The 20,991-nt window shown below is 41.4% G+C and overlaps 1 protein-coding gene across 1 annotated transcript; it reads right to left on the bottom strand.

Annotated features, from left to right (window-relative positions):
- Positions 1–608: 608 nt before the first annotated feature.
- LOC132710694 (extracellular calcium-sensing receptor-like) lies at positions 609–14,141 on the bottom strand. The gene is made up of 5 exons (XM_087888269.1): positions 13,980–14,141; positions 9,631–9,855; positions 7,494–7,703; positions 7,150–7,276; positions 609–667 (listed from the first exon to the last, which is right to left on the bottom strand). The coding sequence occupies exons 1-5, from the start codon at positions 14,139–14,141 to the stop codon at positions 609–611; spliced, it is 783 nt and encodes a 260-aa protein (XP_087744395.1).
- Positions 14,142–20,991: the final 6,850 nt, after the last annotated feature.

The raw sequence follows: 20,991 nt of genomic DNA on the forward strand, positions 1-20,991 counted from the left end.
AAGCCATTCTAAAAACAAGCCATCCTCTATTCCATACCAGGGTCAGGCATTGAATATCAATGAATGGTTATAAAAATAGGAAAATGGGTTGGGCAGAGGCAACTATCAACTTTTCAATAAGCTAATTATGATTGACTCAGGATTGATATTGTACGAGAGGGGAAAATAATTTGGACTTTGGGGGATGGGGTTGTTCCAGCTAAATGATGCAAGAAATTAAACAGGTCCTGCAATATAGGAGCAACTGAAAGAAAAGAAGAAGAGTGTTAGGACTGCAAATGGAAGGAAGGCAACTCCATCACACTGAATGACTTACGAGGGAGATTGAATATAAGGAGCTGTGTTGAAAGACAGCATTATTTGGGATATTATTGTGGCAGTGGAGACTATACTAATGAGGTGGTCTCCTGGCCTGTAATAGCTCCGTAGTTTTCTTCCCTCATGTTCCTTCAAACTCAGTAGGCACTTCACTCTCATCTTCCCAGAGACTGGCTGGGACATCAGAAGCAGCAGAAGCAGAAGGAGGAGGTCCATAATTCATGGGGCTGAATCAATCCCCTTCCTGTTTCTAAGGAAGGACAAGAGAGTTCGAATAATTCAAAGCACTGTCACAAGATGGAAATGAGACTGACTTTCTTGACTGGGAGAGAGATAAACAGAACTTCACCTAGAAAGGAGAAAAAGGAAAGGTACATTCAAGAAGCACAGTCCCTGAATGTCCCAAAATTTGTGCCACATGGAGTTTGACCTGAGACATGTATCCTTTTCTCATGCAAGATTCCTTTCTAGTTGCTTCAATCTGACGTTTACCTCAAAGGCAATCACTGGAGAAATATCAGGAGAGATCTCACAGACCAGGATTTTAATAATTACCGTAAGAAGCAACATCTCCTCTGGGAATCCTGAACTACCTCTGGGCCTCCACGTGCAGAGGAGAAACTGGAGAAAAGTATAGTAAAAAATCATAGATATATCCCTAGAGGGCACTGGTCTGTATCACAAATTGGAAGTGATTTTAAAATTGCTCATGCGATAATGAAATTTCATTTGCCTTAGAGATATCAACTTTGGGGTGATCTTTGAGACAAAGGGTCTGGAAATAGATAATCGGCCAACTGTATTATTGGGTAAATATGGAATTTGTTATGGGGATCGACTTTTTTTCTTTATACTTGCCCTTCAGTATTCATGTAAGACACCGAGAACCAGGGTTGAAATGCTCCCGGTTCAGACCGGATCACCCGATCCAGTAGTAATGTTGGTGGGTGGTTCGATGAACTGGTAGCAAAAATCCCTGCCTCCCCCACCCCATGCCCAGCTAAGCCGCGCAATCATCAGAGGCTTTTTTTTTATTTTTAAAAGCATTTTTTTCTACAACCTCTTCAGCCGAAAAAATGCTTTTAAATGTAAAAAAAAAAAAAGCCTCTGATGATCGCATGGCTCAGCTGGGATCGTCAGAGGCTTTTAGAAGAAAAAAAAAGCCTCTGATGATCAGGCAACTCAGCTGGGATCATCAGAGCCTTTTAAAAGCATTTTTTTTACAACCTCTTCGGCTGAAGAGGTCATAGAAAAAAATGTTTTTAAAACAAAAAAAAGCCTCTGACGATCAGGAAATTAAGCTGGGATCTTCAGAGGCTTTTAAAAGAAAAAAAACCTCTCTGGCCAAAAAAAATGATTTTAAAAGCCTCTGATAATCCCGGCTGAGTTGCCTGATTGTCAGAGGCTTTTAAAAGCATTTTTTACAATATCTTCGGCCGAAGAGGTTGTAGAAAAAATGGTTTTAAAAGTAAAAAAAATAAATTGGCCATGCCCACTCAGTCACATTAACCCCACCAAGCCACGCCCACAGAACCGGTAGCAACAAATTTCACTATTGCCAAGAACCTTTATACTTTGAAGTGTCTTTGTTTACTAAACAAACAGCAGGCAGTATGATGTCCCCCTTGGACCACTCCCCAGATTCTTCCTCAGAGATCAGCTCAAGGGAGGATGAGCTCATTCCTGGCCAGTCAGGAACCGGGTTAGTTAATGGCTCTGGACACCTGTCCAAAAGAGTTTTAGGCTTTCCCCAGTTTCAGCTGGGAAAAGTTTTCCAAAAACGATTCTAAAATCACCTCTTTGCTGCATATTACAAAAGATTACAAAAAATAAAATTTTTACAAAGTGGAAAAGATGTGATGTTCTTTCTTTTTAAATGGACTGAAGAGAATCCCACCCACTGACTGGTAAACTTGTTTCAAACATATGTCTGTTTATTTATTCAGTCAGTCAGTCCTATACGATAATAAAATCTCATTTCTTATCTTGTCCTTCCCTAGTTTCATGACAATTTAAATGATTAATTCAAACAGGTAGTGACCAAGGCATGATGAAGGCTCCGAGTACAGGAAAGGGCACAGTTGGTGCACAAGAATCTGATTGAAGACTTTTCTAGTCATGGACGCCAATTGCACAACAAACTGTAGCCATGAATCTAGGGGGACCCACAATGCATTCATCACCTCCATCCACGGGAATACCACCATATCCAGAGAATCTGTTATGTTCCCCCCAGCAACACATGGGGTGGAAGCGCTTCTGATTGGTTGAACTCGCCAGCACACAGTCGATGGGAAATGGATGCTCTCTGATTGGCCCGCTATTTGACAGCTCAGCTATATAAGAGCTGTCAAAGGAAAAGAAGCCAGCTCGCTCACACATTGTTAGCACAGAGTCCACCATTAGCTTATTACTGTTAGCAATAAAGTTTTGTTAAACTGTTATCCTGTCTTTCCTCCTTCCTTGCCTGCCCAGTTCTATAAACATTGGCGATGAAGGTGGGATACAGGAGGAGGCAACAAGTATAAGCAAAGTCACTAACAAAAGAGCGGTCACTAAGAGCTGACTGAGGCAACGAGACATTGCACAACGAAATACCTGGGCACTCCCTCAGAGAGGAGATGGCAACCCTGTCTACTTTCACGCAGTTTAACCAGCCAACGAAAACTTGGGACTCCTTTTTGGATCATATTAATTGTTTTATGGCAGCCAACGATTAGAAGGGGCTACCGGGGGAACGTAAGCAAGCTGTTTTCCTCAGTATTTGTGGCCATGATGTGTTTGAAACAGCTAGGGCTCATTTATTTATTTATTTATTTATTTATTTATTTATTTATTTATTTATTATTCAAATTTCTATACCGCCCTTCTCCTTTCGGACTCAGGGCAGTGAATAGCCAAGATAAAAACATCTATACAAACATCACAGTTAAAAAATAAAGTTAAAATAATTTATAAATTTGGCCCATAATTTAAAACTTATCAATTAAAATCAATATTAAAATTTTAAAACTAACCCTAAAATCAAGACAGACCCGCTAACTGAAAAAAATAAGTTTTTAGGGCCCGACGAAAAATCCGAAGGTCGGAGATCACTCGTATCTCTGGGGGTAGATTGTTCCATAGGGTAGGTGCCACCACAGAGAAGGCTCTCCTCCTGGGGGTCGTCAGCCGGCATTGTCTGGCCGACGCCACCCTGAGGAGGCCCTCTCTGTGGGAGCGAACCAGCCGGTGGGAGGCTATTGGTGGCAGAAGGCGGTCCCGTAAGTACCCTGGCCCTAAGCCATGGAGCGCATTAAAGGTGATCACCAACACCTTGAAGTGCACCCAGAAGTCCACCGGAAGCCAATGCAGCTCGCGCAGGAGAGGAGTCACATGGGAGCGCCCCGTCGCTCCCATAATCCCCCGCGCAGCCACATTCTGCACCAGTTGGAGCCTCCAGGTGTACCCCAAGGGGAGTCCCATGTAGAGAGCGTTACAATAGTCCAGATGAGAAGGCACCTCAGAAGGTCCCAGATGTTTTGTGGGAAATTCTGCTAGCAAAGTTGAGGGGGCATTATGCTCCTATGCCCCCAAGAATAGCTAGGAGCCATGCTTTTAGACAAATATGCAGCATTAGAATAACTTTATTGTCACTTTGAACGTACACTAATCGGCATACTGCTGGCTCTTTCTAAAATCTACAATGATCTCCTTTGTTTTTATTAACATTTAGAATCAGGTTAGTTTTATTGCACCAGTCCACTACAGCCTTCACCTCTTTCCTATAAGCATCTTCATTGTCATCCCAGATAAGACCCACCACTGCCGTGTCATCCTCATACTTCCCAATATGCTTTGCAGGAGATTTAGCACAGCAGTCGTGGGTTATCAAGGTGAACAGTCGTGGACTCAAAACACAAATCTGCAGGGAACCTGGACTCAAGAAGATGGAGTTGGAAACTTTTCTTCCAACTCGCACCCACTGGGGCCTATCAATAAGAAAATCCAATATCCAATTGCACAAAGGTGTGTTAAATACTAATAGGCCTGTTTTGTTCACCAACTGCTGAGGAATTATTGTGTTGAACGCCAAACTAAAATCAACAAAGAGGCATTCTCACATGAGTATTCTTCTCCTCCAGGTGCGCCAAGCTAAGATGAAACATGCAGGAAAGTGCATCATCTATAGAGCGCTTCGTCGAATAGGCAAACTGTAATGAGTCAAATATAGGGGGAAGGCATGAAACCATATAGTCCTTTACCAATCTAGTAATTTCTTCTCTGGGGTTCCTGAGTTTTTTAGGGCCCTATGTGCAGAGGTCTATGGAGGTTCTCATTCATCCAGATCATGGTTGTCCCAAAGGTGCTTTTATTTCAAAGGCATCTGAACTTTCAAATTTTTCTTTAAGACATTTTGCTTCTCATCCAAGAAGCTTCATCAGAGGCAGAGTAAGATTTGGGGGTTGTGGAGTCATTACTGCATTTCTTTATGAACTAATTGCCTCGTGGACCTCACTACCTCTTGATGTCCTGTACCCAATCACACACTTGCTGTTGCCCAGGCCTAATCATTTCACTTACTTCTGTTCTCAATCCCTTGTATGCATACATTTACATAATATAAAAAGGAGGGAATCCTCCCTTCTTTAGGCCCATCCTTTTGCCCTGAATATCAATAAGAAAAAAATGTGCTTCGACAGAAAGGTCTCCTGGTCTCTGGTTCAAATGTATCTTTAGAAAATCCACACACACACAACCATAGCATCCATGCATATCCACACGCTTTCCCATACACTGGACAGCAAAAGGAAAGGGGGAAAACACATCTATTATAACTGGGAGTCCATTTCTACCACATAAAGAAATGACTCATTTTTTTTTAAATTTAATTTAAAAAACATTAAAGTATCAAACACCATTTAGTACATTTATTAACTGAGATTTCTGGGAAACACATGAGTGGTGCGGTGGCCTGGAGGTGGAGCTCTCGGCTCACAATCAAGAGGCCGTGAGTTTGATCCTAGGTAGAGGCAGATATTTCTCTCTCTTGGCACAACGAGAATAGATCTGCTGAACAAATCTCCGAATTGGCGTCTGGAAGGGCATCCGCCCAGTAAACACTCTGCTAGCTCCATTCAGTTGCTCAGACTCCACCTCATGAGGGATTATGGGGTCATTTAATGAAGAGGATGATGATTTCTGGGAAACACATACACAGAACTCAATTTTCTATTTTATTTTGACATCATACGTTCTTTTGTATTCAGATCTGGTCTTAGAAAAATAATGTAACATTTGGGGAGAAAAATTAATAGCAACAGGCTGGCACTGGAAGCCAACATGGAGAAGACTTGCACGGCAACCATATACTTCCCCTTGGTACTCAGGTAGGTGGGTACAAAGGATATCCAGACACTGCAGAAGACCATCATGCTGAAGGTGATCAGTTTAGCTTCATTGAAGGCCCCCGGGAGATTCCTGGCCAGGAAGGCCATTGTGAAGCAGATGACAGACAGGAAACCCATGTAGCCAAGAGCAAGGTAGAACATGGCAACAGAGCCTTCATTACATTGCAGGATGACCTGAGAAGACTCTGAGTACATGTCCGACTCTGGGAATGGGGGAGAGGTGCCTAACCAGATGCTGCAGATGACAACTTGGACCCCAGAGCAAGAAAGTATGATAGAGTTGGCCAAGCTCTTCCCTAGCCATCTTTGCACTTTACTCCCTGGTTTTGTGGCCAAGAAGGCTAACACCACCATGACAGTTTTGGCCAAGACAGTAGAAATGGCAACTGTAAAAATGTTGCTGAATGCTGTTTGCTGGACAAGGCACGTGGTTACTCTTGGCTGGCCAATGAATAAGAATGAGGTCAAGAATGAAAACAGGAGGGAGATGAGGAGGATGCAGGAGAGATCACGATTGCTGGCTTTGACCATGGGAGTTTCTTGAAATTTAATGAATACTACGAAGATGAAACCTGTTGCAAAAACCAGTAACAAGGCAAGGGAAGCTAGGATGATCCCCAGTATTTCTTGGTAGGATAGGAAAGTTTCAATCTTAGGTATACAGCCATCTCGATTGATGCTTGGATGCTGACCCACTGGGCATTTCGTGCATTTTTCAGCATCTGAAAAGAACAAGATTAACATCTACCATAAAGCAGATTCTTCCCTCACATGCAGAGTTGGAAGAAAACTAACGATAATGTCGAAGAATGTGTGTGTCAGCCCTGGAGCCATTTTCCCCCTCCACCTTCAGGACTGCCACAACGGAGATGAGTCAAGCTGTGGGAACAGGAGGGCGGAGGTAGAGATAGCTGGGGGATGGTATATTAGTATAGTATATTAGGAATATGACATGCCTAATAAATCTATACTTTGAGGAACTTGCCTGCCTGGGAGTTTTGATTCCGTTGAGTGTGTTACTTGGAACCCTGACAGTGTGTAGAGAAAGGAAGTATGCAGCAGTAGCTAGCAAGTTTAAGCAATCTATTGCAGAGGAGAGGAGAGGAGAGGAGAGGAGAGGAGAGGAGAGGAGAGGAGAGGAGAGCATCTTTCTGTAGAGACACCAAGAAAAAATGCCAGAGGTTCACCAATAAATAAGAAAAAGAAAAAAAATGCCATTTCTCTTCTAATTCCAATTCTTAATTGATCTGCTGTTTTTGATATCCTGCTCCCTATTTAAATTACCAGACTATTTCTTTTAACTCCCTATAAATTATACATATTAAAAGAAGTTATTTTTTTAAAGTCAACTTTAAAAATGCCTTTCAAAACATGCTTTCATGAGCCAGTCAGAGGCCATGGTCTTCCCAAAAGTGTGCCTCTTTTTCCTGCTATCACTCACCTTCCATGGTGGAGATGGTTCCTTCTGGACAAGGGAGACAATGGTAGCAACAGATGGGTTTCCCTTCCAAAACCACCTTCATGAATCCAGGATGACAGCTTTCCACACACCTGGAAGTTGGTAGGGTCTGAGGAATGAAAGGAAGTACATCCAGAAAAATCAATATTTAGACCAACTGAATATCTCATAAAGATGATATTTGGACTGTTGAGAACCTGATCAGCTGACATGAAAACTCAAAAGCAACAAAAGAAAATACACACATTCCCCAAAATTGTAATCCTGTTTTTGCCACATTTAGTAGAATAAAATAAATATTAATCCCAGAGTGTCAGCATTTCTACCTGTCCAACATTCCTCTGGTCAATGGTAACTTTAAAATCCTGCGTTGTCTGTTTTTCTAGACTTCCAGTTTTCATTCTCTTAACAGATTTGTTTGGAAAAACAATCCAGTTCAAAATGTCCAGGTCAGCCGTCAGATCTCCTTTCTCATCCAAATATATCCCAGCTATGGAATTATTGTGAAACTGAGGGCTTTGAAGGAAAGGGTGAAGCTGGAAAGGAAAGGGAAAGAAAAGTTTAGAAAGGACATTTGTTTGTTTGTTTATATGTATGTATCCTGCTTTTATTACATTTACAGATAATTCAAGGTGGCCAATTTATGCAACACACCTTCCTCCTCCTACTTTCCCCACAACAACATCCCTGTGAGGTGAGTTGGGCTGAGAGAGAGTGACTGACCCAAGGACAGCAAGCCGGCTTTCATAGCTAAGCTGGGAGTGGAACCTTTTGGTCTATGTTGGGGAGTATCTGAACATTTCTCTCTCTCTCTTTCAAAAACCAGATTTTATTTTCAGTTTCAAACTTGGTTAGGAGAGTATCAATAAACATAAGAATAATAACAGTTGCTTATATCATCAGATACTAAGCATCTGGGGATGCAGATAATTAACAATCTGAACTGGTCTCTCCACACATCATCCTTAGTGAAGTGTGCAAACCAGCATCTGCATTTCCAGCGTTGGATGAGGAGAGCACATCTTTCTTCTTCTGTCCTGAACACTTTTTACAGAAGAATGATTGAGAGAACTTTAACAAACTGCAACACTGTTTAGTTTGATGGCAGCAGTGCCTCAGATAGAAAGCCCATACAGAGAGTGGTAAGGACAGTCGAGAAGATTATAGGAAGCTTGCTTCCTGTTATTCAGGATACTGCTTACTTATAAGCGCTATGTGCTTAGAGCTCAAAGCATTGTTAGAGACTCCACACACCCATTTTATGGTCTGTTTCTGTTGCTCCCCTCTGGGAGGAGGTTTCAAAGTATTTCTAGCAGGACTACCAGATTCTGTAACAGCTTTGTTCCCTATGCCATCTGTCTGGTAAACTCGCAAGATTCGTTTTTCTTGCCATGAACATGTATACATCCAAAGTAGACTGTGTTGTTTCTGTGTGTCATATAATATAGGTGGATATATACATATTTATTTATTTATTTGGTCATGTTTATGTAGTCTATATTGGAGGTGGTGACCCTTTGAGAGCTGTATGCAACGAAATTTCATTTTAATGTATGCCGATTAGTGTACATTCAAAGTGACAATAAAAGTTAGTCTAAGTCTAATCATGTTTAAAGATGTAGATCAGATCAATGATTGTAAAAGACTAGAGTTTTGACATACGCTCATGTTTCTGAGGTAGCTTTACATTTCATACCTTCCTTTTACAGGCACATTTTGTACCTTCATTTTAATTTAAAAGAGAACTTTTGTAAAATGATGTATATTTAGTATTTAACACCTTATAAATTGTCGAAGATGTATATAGGAATTTCAAATGTATGAATAAAACAGAGTTGGGAGGGACTGTAGAGGTCTTCTAGTTGAACTCTCTGCTCAAGCAAGAAACCCTATACCGTTTCAGACAAATGGTTGTCCAACCTCTTCTTGAAAATCTCCAGCAATGGAGCATCTACAACGTCTAGAGGCAAATCCTTCCACTGATTAGTTGTTTTCAGGAAATTCCTCTTTAATTCTAGGTTGCTTCTCTCCTTGATAAGTTTCCATCCATTGCTTCTTCTCCTGCCTTCAGGTGCTTTGGAAAATAATGTATATTTGAAATGCAATTGTAAGGGAGAAAGTTTTTATCTTCTTTGGTGGACTTGTGATAAAGTGGCCAGATTCAAATTTTAATACAGAAGATTGTAACATGAATATAAAACTGAAACCAAGACTTTTCTTTAAGGACTTCTGGACAAGGAAATTGAAAAAAAAAAAAACATGGACTGCAGTAAAATGCACAAAAATGGAAATATATATTAATCATCCCAATGGAAGAACAGATGGAAAAACAGATGGATCTGTTGGGTCAAATTAACTGTTTTAGTAAAAAAAAAATCTAGTTTTGTTTCTACTTTTTGGGTTGCAGTTGGGTTGGATCTGAGTTTCAGGACAATTTAATTTTTCAGAATTAAATAGAAATACCTGCCAAGCCGTCAGTCTTGGAGCTTCTACCTTTATGCCTCTGTGCCTCACAGATCTCTTGAATGTGGAGATATGAGCTGAATTTAAGGCCCTGCCCACAGCCCAGATGGTGCTGTAAGTGAGATAACTGTCCATAGCCAGGATCCGATCCATCTCCTCTTCCCTCAGAGCCACCAGTTCTTCTTTCTGTCTGCACCGCCTCCAGACTTTCACCGAAAAGTCATCCTTAGTGGAGGAACATGTAAAGGTTTTCTTTGAAAAGTTTAATACTGAGTGAACAAAGAGACTAAAAGCATCATAGTTCGCCCATTTCGTTTTCTGTATTAGGAAGGAAAAGAGCCCACCAATGTATTTAAAGGAAGCTTTAGGAAACATCAACTCAAGACTCAGGTCCCAGTGTGCTGTGGTGATCCAGACTTTCTCTACAATAGGTCCCTGAAAATGTTGAAGTATGCATTGTAGAATAAACATTCCAAGCTGGAAGGAAATTATCTCCGAACCATAAACGGCGACATTGACTTCTCTCCACTTGTAATATTTGCTAAGGGTTAAAACTATCCGATACAGATTTAGTGGAAAGCTTTGATAGATAATTGCACAAATGCCATTCCTTAACATCAAAGAAGACATTGTCCTCATGAACCTCTCCCCCTGGTTAGTTTCTGGAGCAACAAGACCAACCATGGTCCACTTGAAATGGAGGAGAAGCTGGACCATCCCTGGGTACTGGACTCCTTCCACAGGGAGCATCGGGTAGAAGAAAGGAAACAGAGTTTTATCCCTCAGAATCTGGGAAGCCAAATTGTAACTGATCTGAAAAGAATTAACAGAATGTCAAAGTTGGAAGGGACCTTGGAAGTCTTCTACTCCAACCCTCTGCTCAGGCAGAAAACCTTCTACCATTTCAGACAAATGGTTGTCCAACCTCTTCTTAAAAACTTCCAGTGTTGGAGCATTCACAACTTCTGGAGGCAAGCAGACAGTGTTTGATTCAAAATTGCACATAAACAAAGAAGAGGGGGTCAACTTATCTACTAAAGCACCAGAAGGCAAGACGAGAAACAATGGATGGAAACTAATCAAGGAGAGAAGCAACCTCGAATTAAGGGGAAACTTCCTAACTTCCTAACCCAACAAGACAGACACAGACTTCAGAGAATAATTAGAACTGCAGAAAAAACAATTACTAGCAATCTGCCTTCCATTGAGGATCTGTATATTGCACAAGTCAAAAAGAGGGCTGACCTCTTTTTGACTCTAACCCTAACCTTAACTTACCACTTATTAATTGGACCATAAATGAATCTATAAAATAGATTGGCAAAATCTATTCTCGCCTATAATACTGCTGACGACCATTACAACATTTTCTTGCATGAAGCCAAAAGAATCATTAAATTTCACATACCAGTAATACCCCACAAAACCAGAAAAAATAAACTACCAATAACAATAAGGAAATTACAATCCAGAAAAAAATCTCTTTGGCGAAAAAACAAAACAAACTACGTAGCTAACTTCAAAAATCGCTACAAAAACTTATGCCAACAAATAAAGATTGAATGCACCAATTATCACATCAAGCAAGAAGAAAACCGTCTACGCATAAAATCCACCCATGCCTTCTATAATTTTGTAAACAACAAACTTAAAGACTCGAGATCCATCCCACCCTAAAAGGACCAAACAATGAATACTGTATTGATGAAACAGTTAAAGCCAATCTCTTTAACACGTTCTTCGGCTCAGTCTTTGTAAACAGCAACAACACATACGCAATATTTCCCAGTCATACTACAGAAAATTACAACAATTACGATGATCTTATACATATTGATTTTACAGAAGACAATGTTGAAAAGGGACTACGCAATCTAAAACCATTTCTATCTATTGAACCTGATGGACTATGTGCAGTTGCAAAACCTCTAAGCGTAATTTTTGAAAAATCTTTCAGTACCAGCACCTTGCCCTACCAATGGTCACAAGTCAGGGTCATCCCTATCTTCAAAAAGGGAGACCCTAGCCTAGTTGAAAATTACAGACCAATCACTTTATGTTGCATCACCTGCAAAGTCATGGAATCAATCATTAACCAATCTATTACCCTACACCTAGAGACAAACAACCTACTTTCTAACAAACAATTTGGCTTCAGAAAACAATTCTCCTGTAATCTACAACTACTACAGTGCAAAAACATATGGACTGCACATCTCGATCAGGGCAAAGCAATAGATGCAGTTTACATAGACTTCTGTAAAGCTTTTGATTCAGTGGTACATGACAAATTACTTCTAAAACTAAAATCTAATGGCATTTCTGGACTCCTACATAAATGGATAGCTGTCTTCCTGTCAAACAGACAAGTAGTCAAAATAGGAAGCGCTCTATCAAATCCTGTACATGTTAATAGCGGTGTTCCCCAAGGCAGTGTCTTAGGACCAACACTCTTCATACTTTACATAAATGACCTTTGTGATCATATTAAAAGCAACTGTGTTCCCTTCGCTGATGATGTTCAACACTACCAACAATGCAACTACCCTTCTAAAAGACCTTGACTATGTGTCAGATTGATCTAACAAGTGGCAACTCCAAATCTCAACCAACAAATGCTCTGTCTTGCACATTGGCAAAAAATAAATAAATCAAAACATAAAATATATATTAGATGGACATGACCTTGTAGATGACCCTCACTCTGTCAAGGACCTTAGAGTACTCATTTCTAAAGATCTAAGTGCCCGAGCCCACTGTAACAACATTGCCAAAACATTTGCTAGACCAATTCTTGAATACAGCTCATCTGTCTGGAACCCGCACTGCATATCAGACATAAATACAATCGAGAGAGTCCAGAGATATTTTACGAGAAGAATCCTCCATTCCTCTAACCGCAATAAAATACCTTATGCCACCAGACTCCAAATTTTGGGCTTAGACAACTTAGAACTACGCCGACTTCAGGTTGACCTAAGCATAGTACATATAATTATCTGCCACAATGTCCTTCCTGTCAATGACTATTTCAGCTTCAACCACAACAATACACAAGCAAATAATAGATACAAACTCAAGGTAAAAAGTTTCAAACTCAATTGCAGAAAATATGACTTCAGTAACAGAGTGGTCAATGCCTGGAATGCACTACCTGACTCTGTAGTTTCTTCCCCAAACCCCCAAAACTTTAACCTTAAACTGTCTACTGTTGACCTCACCCCATTCCTAAGAGGTCTGTAAGGGGCGTGCATAAGTGCACCAGTGTGCCTTCCATCCCTGTCCTAATATCCCTTTTTACTCTTACTCTTTTCATGTATTCAAATAATATTTATACTTTTACCTGTTATCTTATATATACTTGACAAATAAACTTATGATTATGATTATCTACAGACCCCTCGCATCCTGGACATTTGCTTTGTTCAATCAAATAGGCTGACTCTGATTCTGGGTTTTATTATTTATTATTTATTAGTTAATTTGGTTTAAAATGGGATTTTGTTGTACATGTTTTTAACTTGTGTTCGCCGCCCTGAGTCCTTCTGGAGAAGGGCAGCATATAAATACATGAAATAAATAAATAAATAAATAAATACATTAAATAAATAAATAAATAAATAAATAAATAAATAAATAAATAAATAAATAAATAAATAAATAAATAAATAAACTGTTTCAAATCCTACCCTCAAAACGACACTATAGAGCACTGCACACCGGAACAAGTAGACACAAGAACAATTTTTTCCTGAACGCCATCACTCCGCTAAACAAATAATTCTCTCAACACTGTCGAACTAGTTACTAAATCTGCATTACTATTAATCTACTCATCGTTCCTATCACCCATCTCCTCCCACTTATGACAGTATGACTGTAGCCTTGTTGCTGGTATCCTTACGATTTATATTGACTGTTTCCCTATGATTATCATTAAGTGTTGTACCTTATGATTCTTGACGAATGTATCTTTTCTTTTATGTACTCCGACAGCATATGCACCAAAACAAATTCCTTGTGTGTCCAATCACACTTGGCCAATAAAGAATTCTATTCTATTCTATTCTATTCTATTCTATTCTATTCTATTCTATTCTATTCTATTCTATTCTATTCTATTCTATTCTATTCTAACAGTGAGGACAATTAACCAGTGGAACAGAAGTTGCCTCCAGAAGTGGTTGGTGCTTCATCACTGGAGGTTTTTAAGAAAAGACTGGACAGCTACCTATCTGAAATGGCATAGAGTCTCCTGCTTGAGAAGGGAGTTGAACTAGAATACTTCCAAGGTCCCTTCCACCTCTATTCTGATTGATCTTCTAACAGTTCCTCCAAGAAAGACATACCTGAGGGATTTTGTAGGTGCCCAACAAGGTTGAAATTTGGATGGAGATGCCAGTCTCAGCCCCTTCCAGAACAGCCACCGTGTTTCTCTGCCGTCCACATCTGTAGTTGGGAACATTGGCCTCCCCGTCCGAAAGCAGATCCAGCAACGGATCTGAAGTCATTTCTATCTTGAAGAAAATTTGATAAATATTGTAACCCAGAGTGATATTAGGCAAGAGGTGGACATTCTTGTTGATCTCTTCAGTGGCAAAAAGGAAGGGCAGAAATTTCCAATAATGATTGGATGATGGACTGCAGATGCAAAAAAAAAAAAAGATGAATATAACATACAACTTTCTTTCTTGATAATTCTGTACTTTTCATCCACTCATTACATTAAAAAAACATTTATTACATTTCTTGTACATTTTTCATATGATAAATATTTGTGGCATTGGACCAAACCTACTGAGAATGGCTCAACCTGGATGATGTTTAGAAGCTTGTAAAGACCAGATTATTCTGCCAACCTCTGAGGCAGAGTGAAAATTGAGCCACATTGGATGGACATTTGTTGGATTTGTTGTTATTGTTATTGTTTCTGGGTTTGGTTTGGTTTTTTGTCTTTTCCTGTTTTGTCTTTTTTTTCTTTTAATTGTAAGCTATCTAGAGTCACACAGTCTATGAATTCCAATAAACAAACAAATATAATAGTGATAATATCCAACAACCCAACCAATATAACAGAGATGTTTTCATTTCTTTAAAATGTTTCATTGTTAGATCCCTGGCATGAACTCTTGAATGAGAATCAGAGATATTTGCAAACTCTCTGAATGACTATGTTCTTAATTGGGATGCTTGGAAACTAAGAGTAAATTTTGGTGTGGATAAACAAGAATGGCGCTATCGCATATCTGATGCAAAGAGAAAATACAGCAGTCTTCTGTGGTTGGATCAGGCCTCCTCAGAGTCCAGCTCAGCTGAGGGTTGAGGTGGAAGGGAGATGCCCCTTTGTTCCTCTCTGTTTAAACTCTAGCTCTGCTCATAGGACAGAAAGGAAATGGAATGGGGCAAACATTGTGATTGGGTTTCTAAAAATTTACTTCTCACAATGATCTTCGTCATTTGCAGTATGCAACAGAAGACAGAATTAGAAAGTAACTAAGCAAAAGGAGCAGATCAAGGAGAGAAAGCACCTGGTGTTTTTGGAGAACTGGAACTGTAGACATTCATTGGAAATGGAGTGGCTCTAATGCAGTGCAGGACTTACTCAAGGAACTTGATTGAAGGACTTTGCTCAAAGCTCAATGGTTCAAACTTAGTGTCCCTTGCAGAGATTATGCCACTAATGAAATAATCTCCTGACTTGTAGTGATTGTCTGGATCCACTTCACCCTGCTCCAGAGTCAGGAGGCATTTGGCTTTGCGTATCTCACAGGCTCCCCTTGGCCACAGAAGCAGGAGAAGTTGAAGCAGTAGCAACATGATTTGAGCCTTCTCAGTGGCACCCGGTTTTTAACAATGGATGAGATGAAGAGGTGGAAGAAACCAAAACCCTTTCCAGGAAAGTATCTTCAGATCCAGTCAGAGCCCATTCAAGAGACATAAACACAGCACCTGCCTGTCCTGAATCCAGCTCCAGATTCCCTTTCCGTCTCCAGAGTCATTTATGCATCTAGTATTGATAATATAGACCCCACCAGACTTTGCTTTGAGACTGGTATTGATATTAAATCAATTTCTGACATGTTTGCGTAAAATGTTCTGAAAGTTTGCAGAAAGGTCTCTAGGGTCCTAACATCAAAACAATAAAATCACTATAATTCGGACAATTGCAAGGAAGAGAAGCATCTGAGCCCTGAATGAGTCAACAGGAGGTGCTCAAAGGGAGAACTCAAAGGTGTGGCTCCAAACTTTGAAGATGGGACAATGTGGAAAACTGGAGAATTTTGCCCCAAATTTATATAAATACATATGTGTGTATGTATATGTGTGTGTGTGTGTGTGTGTGTGTGTGTGTGTGTGCGTGTATGTATATATATATATGTATGTGTGTGTGTGTATATATATATATATTTGTTTTTGTAGATTTTCAGGGGTAGAGATATGCAAGTTTTGGTGTATTCGGGACTTTTCCTGTGTAAGATTGAGAGTATCTTGGTGACGTTTCGACGAGGTCCCACTCGTCATCTTCAGGCTGGTGTCTTCGGCTTCGTGCTTGTGCGAGGAAAGCATGATCGGAACTGCCGTCTCTCTATAAATACTGGTGGGGAGGTGTGGGGTGCTGGCTTTGTTGCTGTGAGCGGGTTGGTTGCCTGTGTTGTTACATCTCGATTATAAAATTTAATATTTTATGAATGTTTATAATAATTAATATATACTTTAAAAATATATCCATCTAAGCAAATGAAAGAGAAAAAGGGTAAGATAATTGGTTAAGATTTAAGATTCAAGTAACGGGTTTTGGGGGATAATGGCATAGTTAAATAATAGATTTGAGGGAAATAACTGAGTAAAATATTAAGTTGTATTAATTGAAAAATAAGATTTGTTAGGGATTTGTATGAATTTGTGACCGGATCAAGAGCTGTGTTTTGAAAAGATGTGTTTTATGTTTATGTTTTAAAATAATACAAAACTTTTTATATTAAAAAAAAAAAGGCAGATTTTTCCCATACCAAAGATTCTTTGTAATTAACTTCATAGTCTTTAAATCAGCAGTCACCAAGTGGTGGTCTGTGAGAAAATTTTGGTGGTCCGCAGAAAAATTATTTGCGGTTTTTATATTGCACTAAATCAGGGGTCCTCAAACTATGGCCCCTGGGCCGGATACATGTAATGAACGCTTGTGTTGCTGCAGAGAGTCTCCCCCTTCAGGGTCCATTTGTGTGGGGCAGAGGGGGGCAGAAATTCTGACTTGGGGTCTGCTTCAGTCTCCTGGTGCAGGGCTTTGGGTGAAGGCTGGAGGGAAGCACTGCTGGTGGTAAAGAGCCGGAGGGCCTTGTTCCAATGGGAGTGGATCATGGCCTGGAACTGGCTGACCATGTCAGCCTGCTGAGCCTCCAGGCCTCAGTAGCTGGCCTTGAACTCCCGCAGGTCTTCCCTCTGCTTGGAAAGCTTATGCTCGTAGTCCTCAGTGAGGTGCTTCTGCTGATCCTCCTTCTTGGCCAGATCCAATTTGAACTGAGCCAGCCGTTTTGCCAACTCTTTCTTATGGTGGCTGCTTAGCTCCAACAACTGCTTCCTGTTAGGGCCCTAAGGAGGCCAGGCAGGCAGGTGAGGAGTGACTGGGAGGGGAGGGTAATAGAGGCCAGCTAGGCACCCCTCAACGTGAGTGACATTAAGTTGGCCATACCCACCCAGTCACATGACCAGCTAGCCATGCCCACCCAGCCAGTCATTAGGCAGATCATATTAGTGGTCTGCAGGATTTAAAATTATGAATTTAGTGGTCCCTGAGGTCTGAAAGTTTGGTGACCCCTGCTTTAAATCACTTTCACAAAGCATTTATAAAGTTTTCCAACCACAACTCTAAAATCACATCTTTGCTGTATATTACAAAAGATTGCAAAAAAAATAAAGTTTTTACAACGTTGGAAAGATGTGATGTTCTTACTTTTTAAATGAAGGGGATCCCACCCACTGACTGGTAAACTTCTTTCAAACGTTTGTTCATTCATTCATTCATTCATTCATTCATTCATTCATTCAGCTTACTTGCCACCTGTCTTGTTTTGAAACAACTCTGGAAAACTTATACCATTAAAATCCTAAAAGAGAAATATTTCTAAAATAATTAAAATGGAAACTACAATCAAAATAGAATTATAGTTAAAAAAATAGGGAGGGAAGGAGCTGGATATGTGGGGGGTGGGATTGCCTCTTAGTTCATCAACCATCTCCATTGTGATGCTCCATCATTGGGATCTGAAGCTATCTACAGAATCAGGTCTTAAAGCTTAAGGAACAAAAGATGGTATTTTATTTGATGCCCATAATATCCAAAATTTGAGGTAAAGTTCTGTCCCCATTGAAATGGAATTTCCACCCCTTGCAATGAAGGCCTCTCTACTCACCCTTTATTTTGTTTTCTTTTGTTCAATTTCACCATCATTTGAGACTACAGTTGAAGTGCAGTTTTCTAGTATGGTGATGTCCCAAAGGTGCTTTTTTCAAGAGGTAATTGGACTGTTTTGTTTTTCTTTGAAGACATTTCACTTCTCATCCAAGAAGCTTCTTCAGTTCTGACTGGATGGTGGGGAATGGAAGGATTTATACTCCTTGCAGACATCTGGTCATTTGCAATCTTTTAGAGCAGGAGTGTCAAACTCGTGTCGTCACAGTGGCAACATGTGACATATCGAGACTTTTTTCCCCTTCACTAAACCAGGTGGGAGCAAGACCAGCACTTGACACATCCGGCTCCCAGGCCACGAGTATGACACCCCTGTTTTAGAGGGTCATTGAGGCCACTTGGAGGTTGATCTCTGCCCTCAGGATCACCTACATAGAGCAAATGGATGTGGAGCCTTCTTGGAACTGCTGAGAGGACTGTGTTGAGGACTGGAGATAGATGATGTCGTATCCCTTCCCCTCACCCCAATCTGGGAAGTCTTGTCTCCTCTGCAGATGCATTATATTAACATAACTAACTCATTTGTTATCTTGCCCTTCCCTAGTTTCATCACAATTTAAATCTTTAAATAATTTACTTACACTCCAATGATTATCTTGTTAGTCTTACATTCTTTGTGTGTTTATTTCTTTTGATTTTAAATAACCTTAATTTATTTATTTATTATTTATTTATTATTTGAATTTGTATACCGCTCTTCTCCCGAAGGACTCAGGACGGTGCACAACCAAAAGTAAAATACATACAATACAAAATTTAAAATAATTTAAAAGCAGAATTAAATCGAATTGGCTTCCCAAAACATTAAAACCCATTACCCTTAAAATAACCCATTAAAATTTTAAGCCAGCCCAGCTTGCTGAAATAGGAAGGTCTTTAAATCTCGACGGAAGGTCCGGAGGTCCGGGATTAGTTGTATTCCTGGGGGTAGCTCGTTCCAGAGGGCGGGTGCCCCCACAGAGAAGGCTCTCCCCCTGGGGGTCATCAGTCAACATTGCTTGACCGACGGCACCCTAAGGAGGCCCTCTCTGTGGGACCAAATTGGCCGGTAGGAGGTTATCGGTGGCAGAAGGTGGTCTCGCAAATAACCGGGCCCTAAGCCATGGAGCACTTTAAAGGTGAGAACCAATACCTTGAAGCGCACCCAGAAGACCACCGGAAGCCAGTGCAGCTCGCGCAGACAAGGTGTCACATGGGAGCGCCATGTCGCCCCCATAATTACCCGCGCGGCCACGTTCTGGACCAGCTGGAGCTTCCGAGTGCTCCTCAAGGGGAGCCCCATGTAGAAAGCATTGCAGTAGTCCAGGTGAGAGGTGACGAGGGCATGAGTGACCGTGCATAGGGAGTCCCGATCCAGAAAGGGATGCAACTGGTGTATCAGGCGAACCTGATAAAAAGCCCCCCTAGCCACGGTCATCATATGCTCTTCTAAAGACAGCCGTGCATCCAGAAGGATGCCCAAGTTGCGAGCCCTCTCCATGGGGGCCAATGACTCACCCCCAATAGCCAGAAATGGCACCAGCTGGCTATATCGGGATGCCGGCATCCATAGCCACTCGGTCTTGGAAGGGTTGAGTCGAAGCCTGTTCCTCCCCATCTAGACCCGCACGGCCTCCAGGCACCGGGACATCACTTCAAGGGCATCGTTGGGGTGGTCTGGGGTGGAGATGTACAGCTGAGTATCATCAGCGTACAGATGGCATCGCACCCCAAATCCATGGATGATCTCACCCAGCGGCTTCACATAAATGTTGAACAGGAGAGGTGAGAGGACCGACCCTTGCGGCACCCCACAAACAAGGTGCCTCGAGGTCGACCTCTGCCCCCCAGCCAACATGGACTGCGACCGGTCGGAGAGATAAGAGGAGAACCACCGTAGAACGGTGCCTCCCACTCCCAACCCCTCCAGCCGGCGCAGCATGATACCATGGTCGATCGTATCAAAAGCCATTGAGAGATCTAATAGGACCAGGACAGAGGAACATCCCCTGTCCCGAGCCCTCCAGAGATCATAGACCAACGCGACCAATGCCGTTTCCATGCTGTACCCAGGCCTGAAGACAGACTGGAACGGATCCAGATAGACAGCTTCATCCAGGTACTGTGGGAGCTGTCGCACAACCACACTCTCGACAACCTTCGCCACAAAGCGAAAATTGGAGACAGGACGGTAGTTTGCCAAAACAGCCGGATCCAGAGAGGGCTTCTTGAAGAGGGGCCTCACCACCGCCTCTTTCAAGGTGGGAGGTAAGACACCCTCACTCAAAAGAAGCATACAAACTCAATAATAACTGCAATAAACAATTAAGTGTTATGACCCTAAGAAAATACTTCATGATCAGATACCGACTTTTATCATTAAATGTTCCTTAGTATTTAGATCTGGTCTCAGGATGATAATGTAGCACTTGGGGAAGAAGATGCAGCCCAGCAGGCCAGCCCCAGAAGCCAAGATGGAGAAAACCTGCACGGCCACCATGTATTTCCCTTTGGTGCTCAAGTAGGTGGGCAGGAAGGAGATCCAGACACTGCAGAAGACCAGCATGCTGAAGGTGATCAGTTTGGCTTCGTTGAAGGCCCCAGGCAGGTTCCTGGCCAGGAAAGCCACTGTGAAGCAAATGGCAGCAAGGAAACCCATGTAGCAGAGAACCACATAAAACATGGTCACAGAGCCTTCATTGCACTGAAGGATGATCGCTCCTGATTGGGAGTGCAGGTCAAAATCAGGAAACGGAGGAGAAACTCCCAGCCAGATTGCACAAATGACCATTTTTCCAGCAGAGCCAGAAAGGATGATGGAGTTGGCCAAGCTCTTCCCCAACCATCTCCTCACCCTGTTCCCTGGTTTCGTGGCCAGGAAGGCCAGCACTACCATGATTGTTTTGGCTAACACA

The sequence above is a fragment of the Pantherophis guttatus genome, chromosome 2 (genome assembly GCF_059756535.1).
Source record: "Pantherophis guttatus breed Tessera chromosome 2, ASM5975653v1, whole genome shotgun sequence".
NCBI lineage: Eukaryota > Metazoa > Chordata > Lepidosauria > Squamata > Colubridae > Pantherophis > Pantherophis guttatus.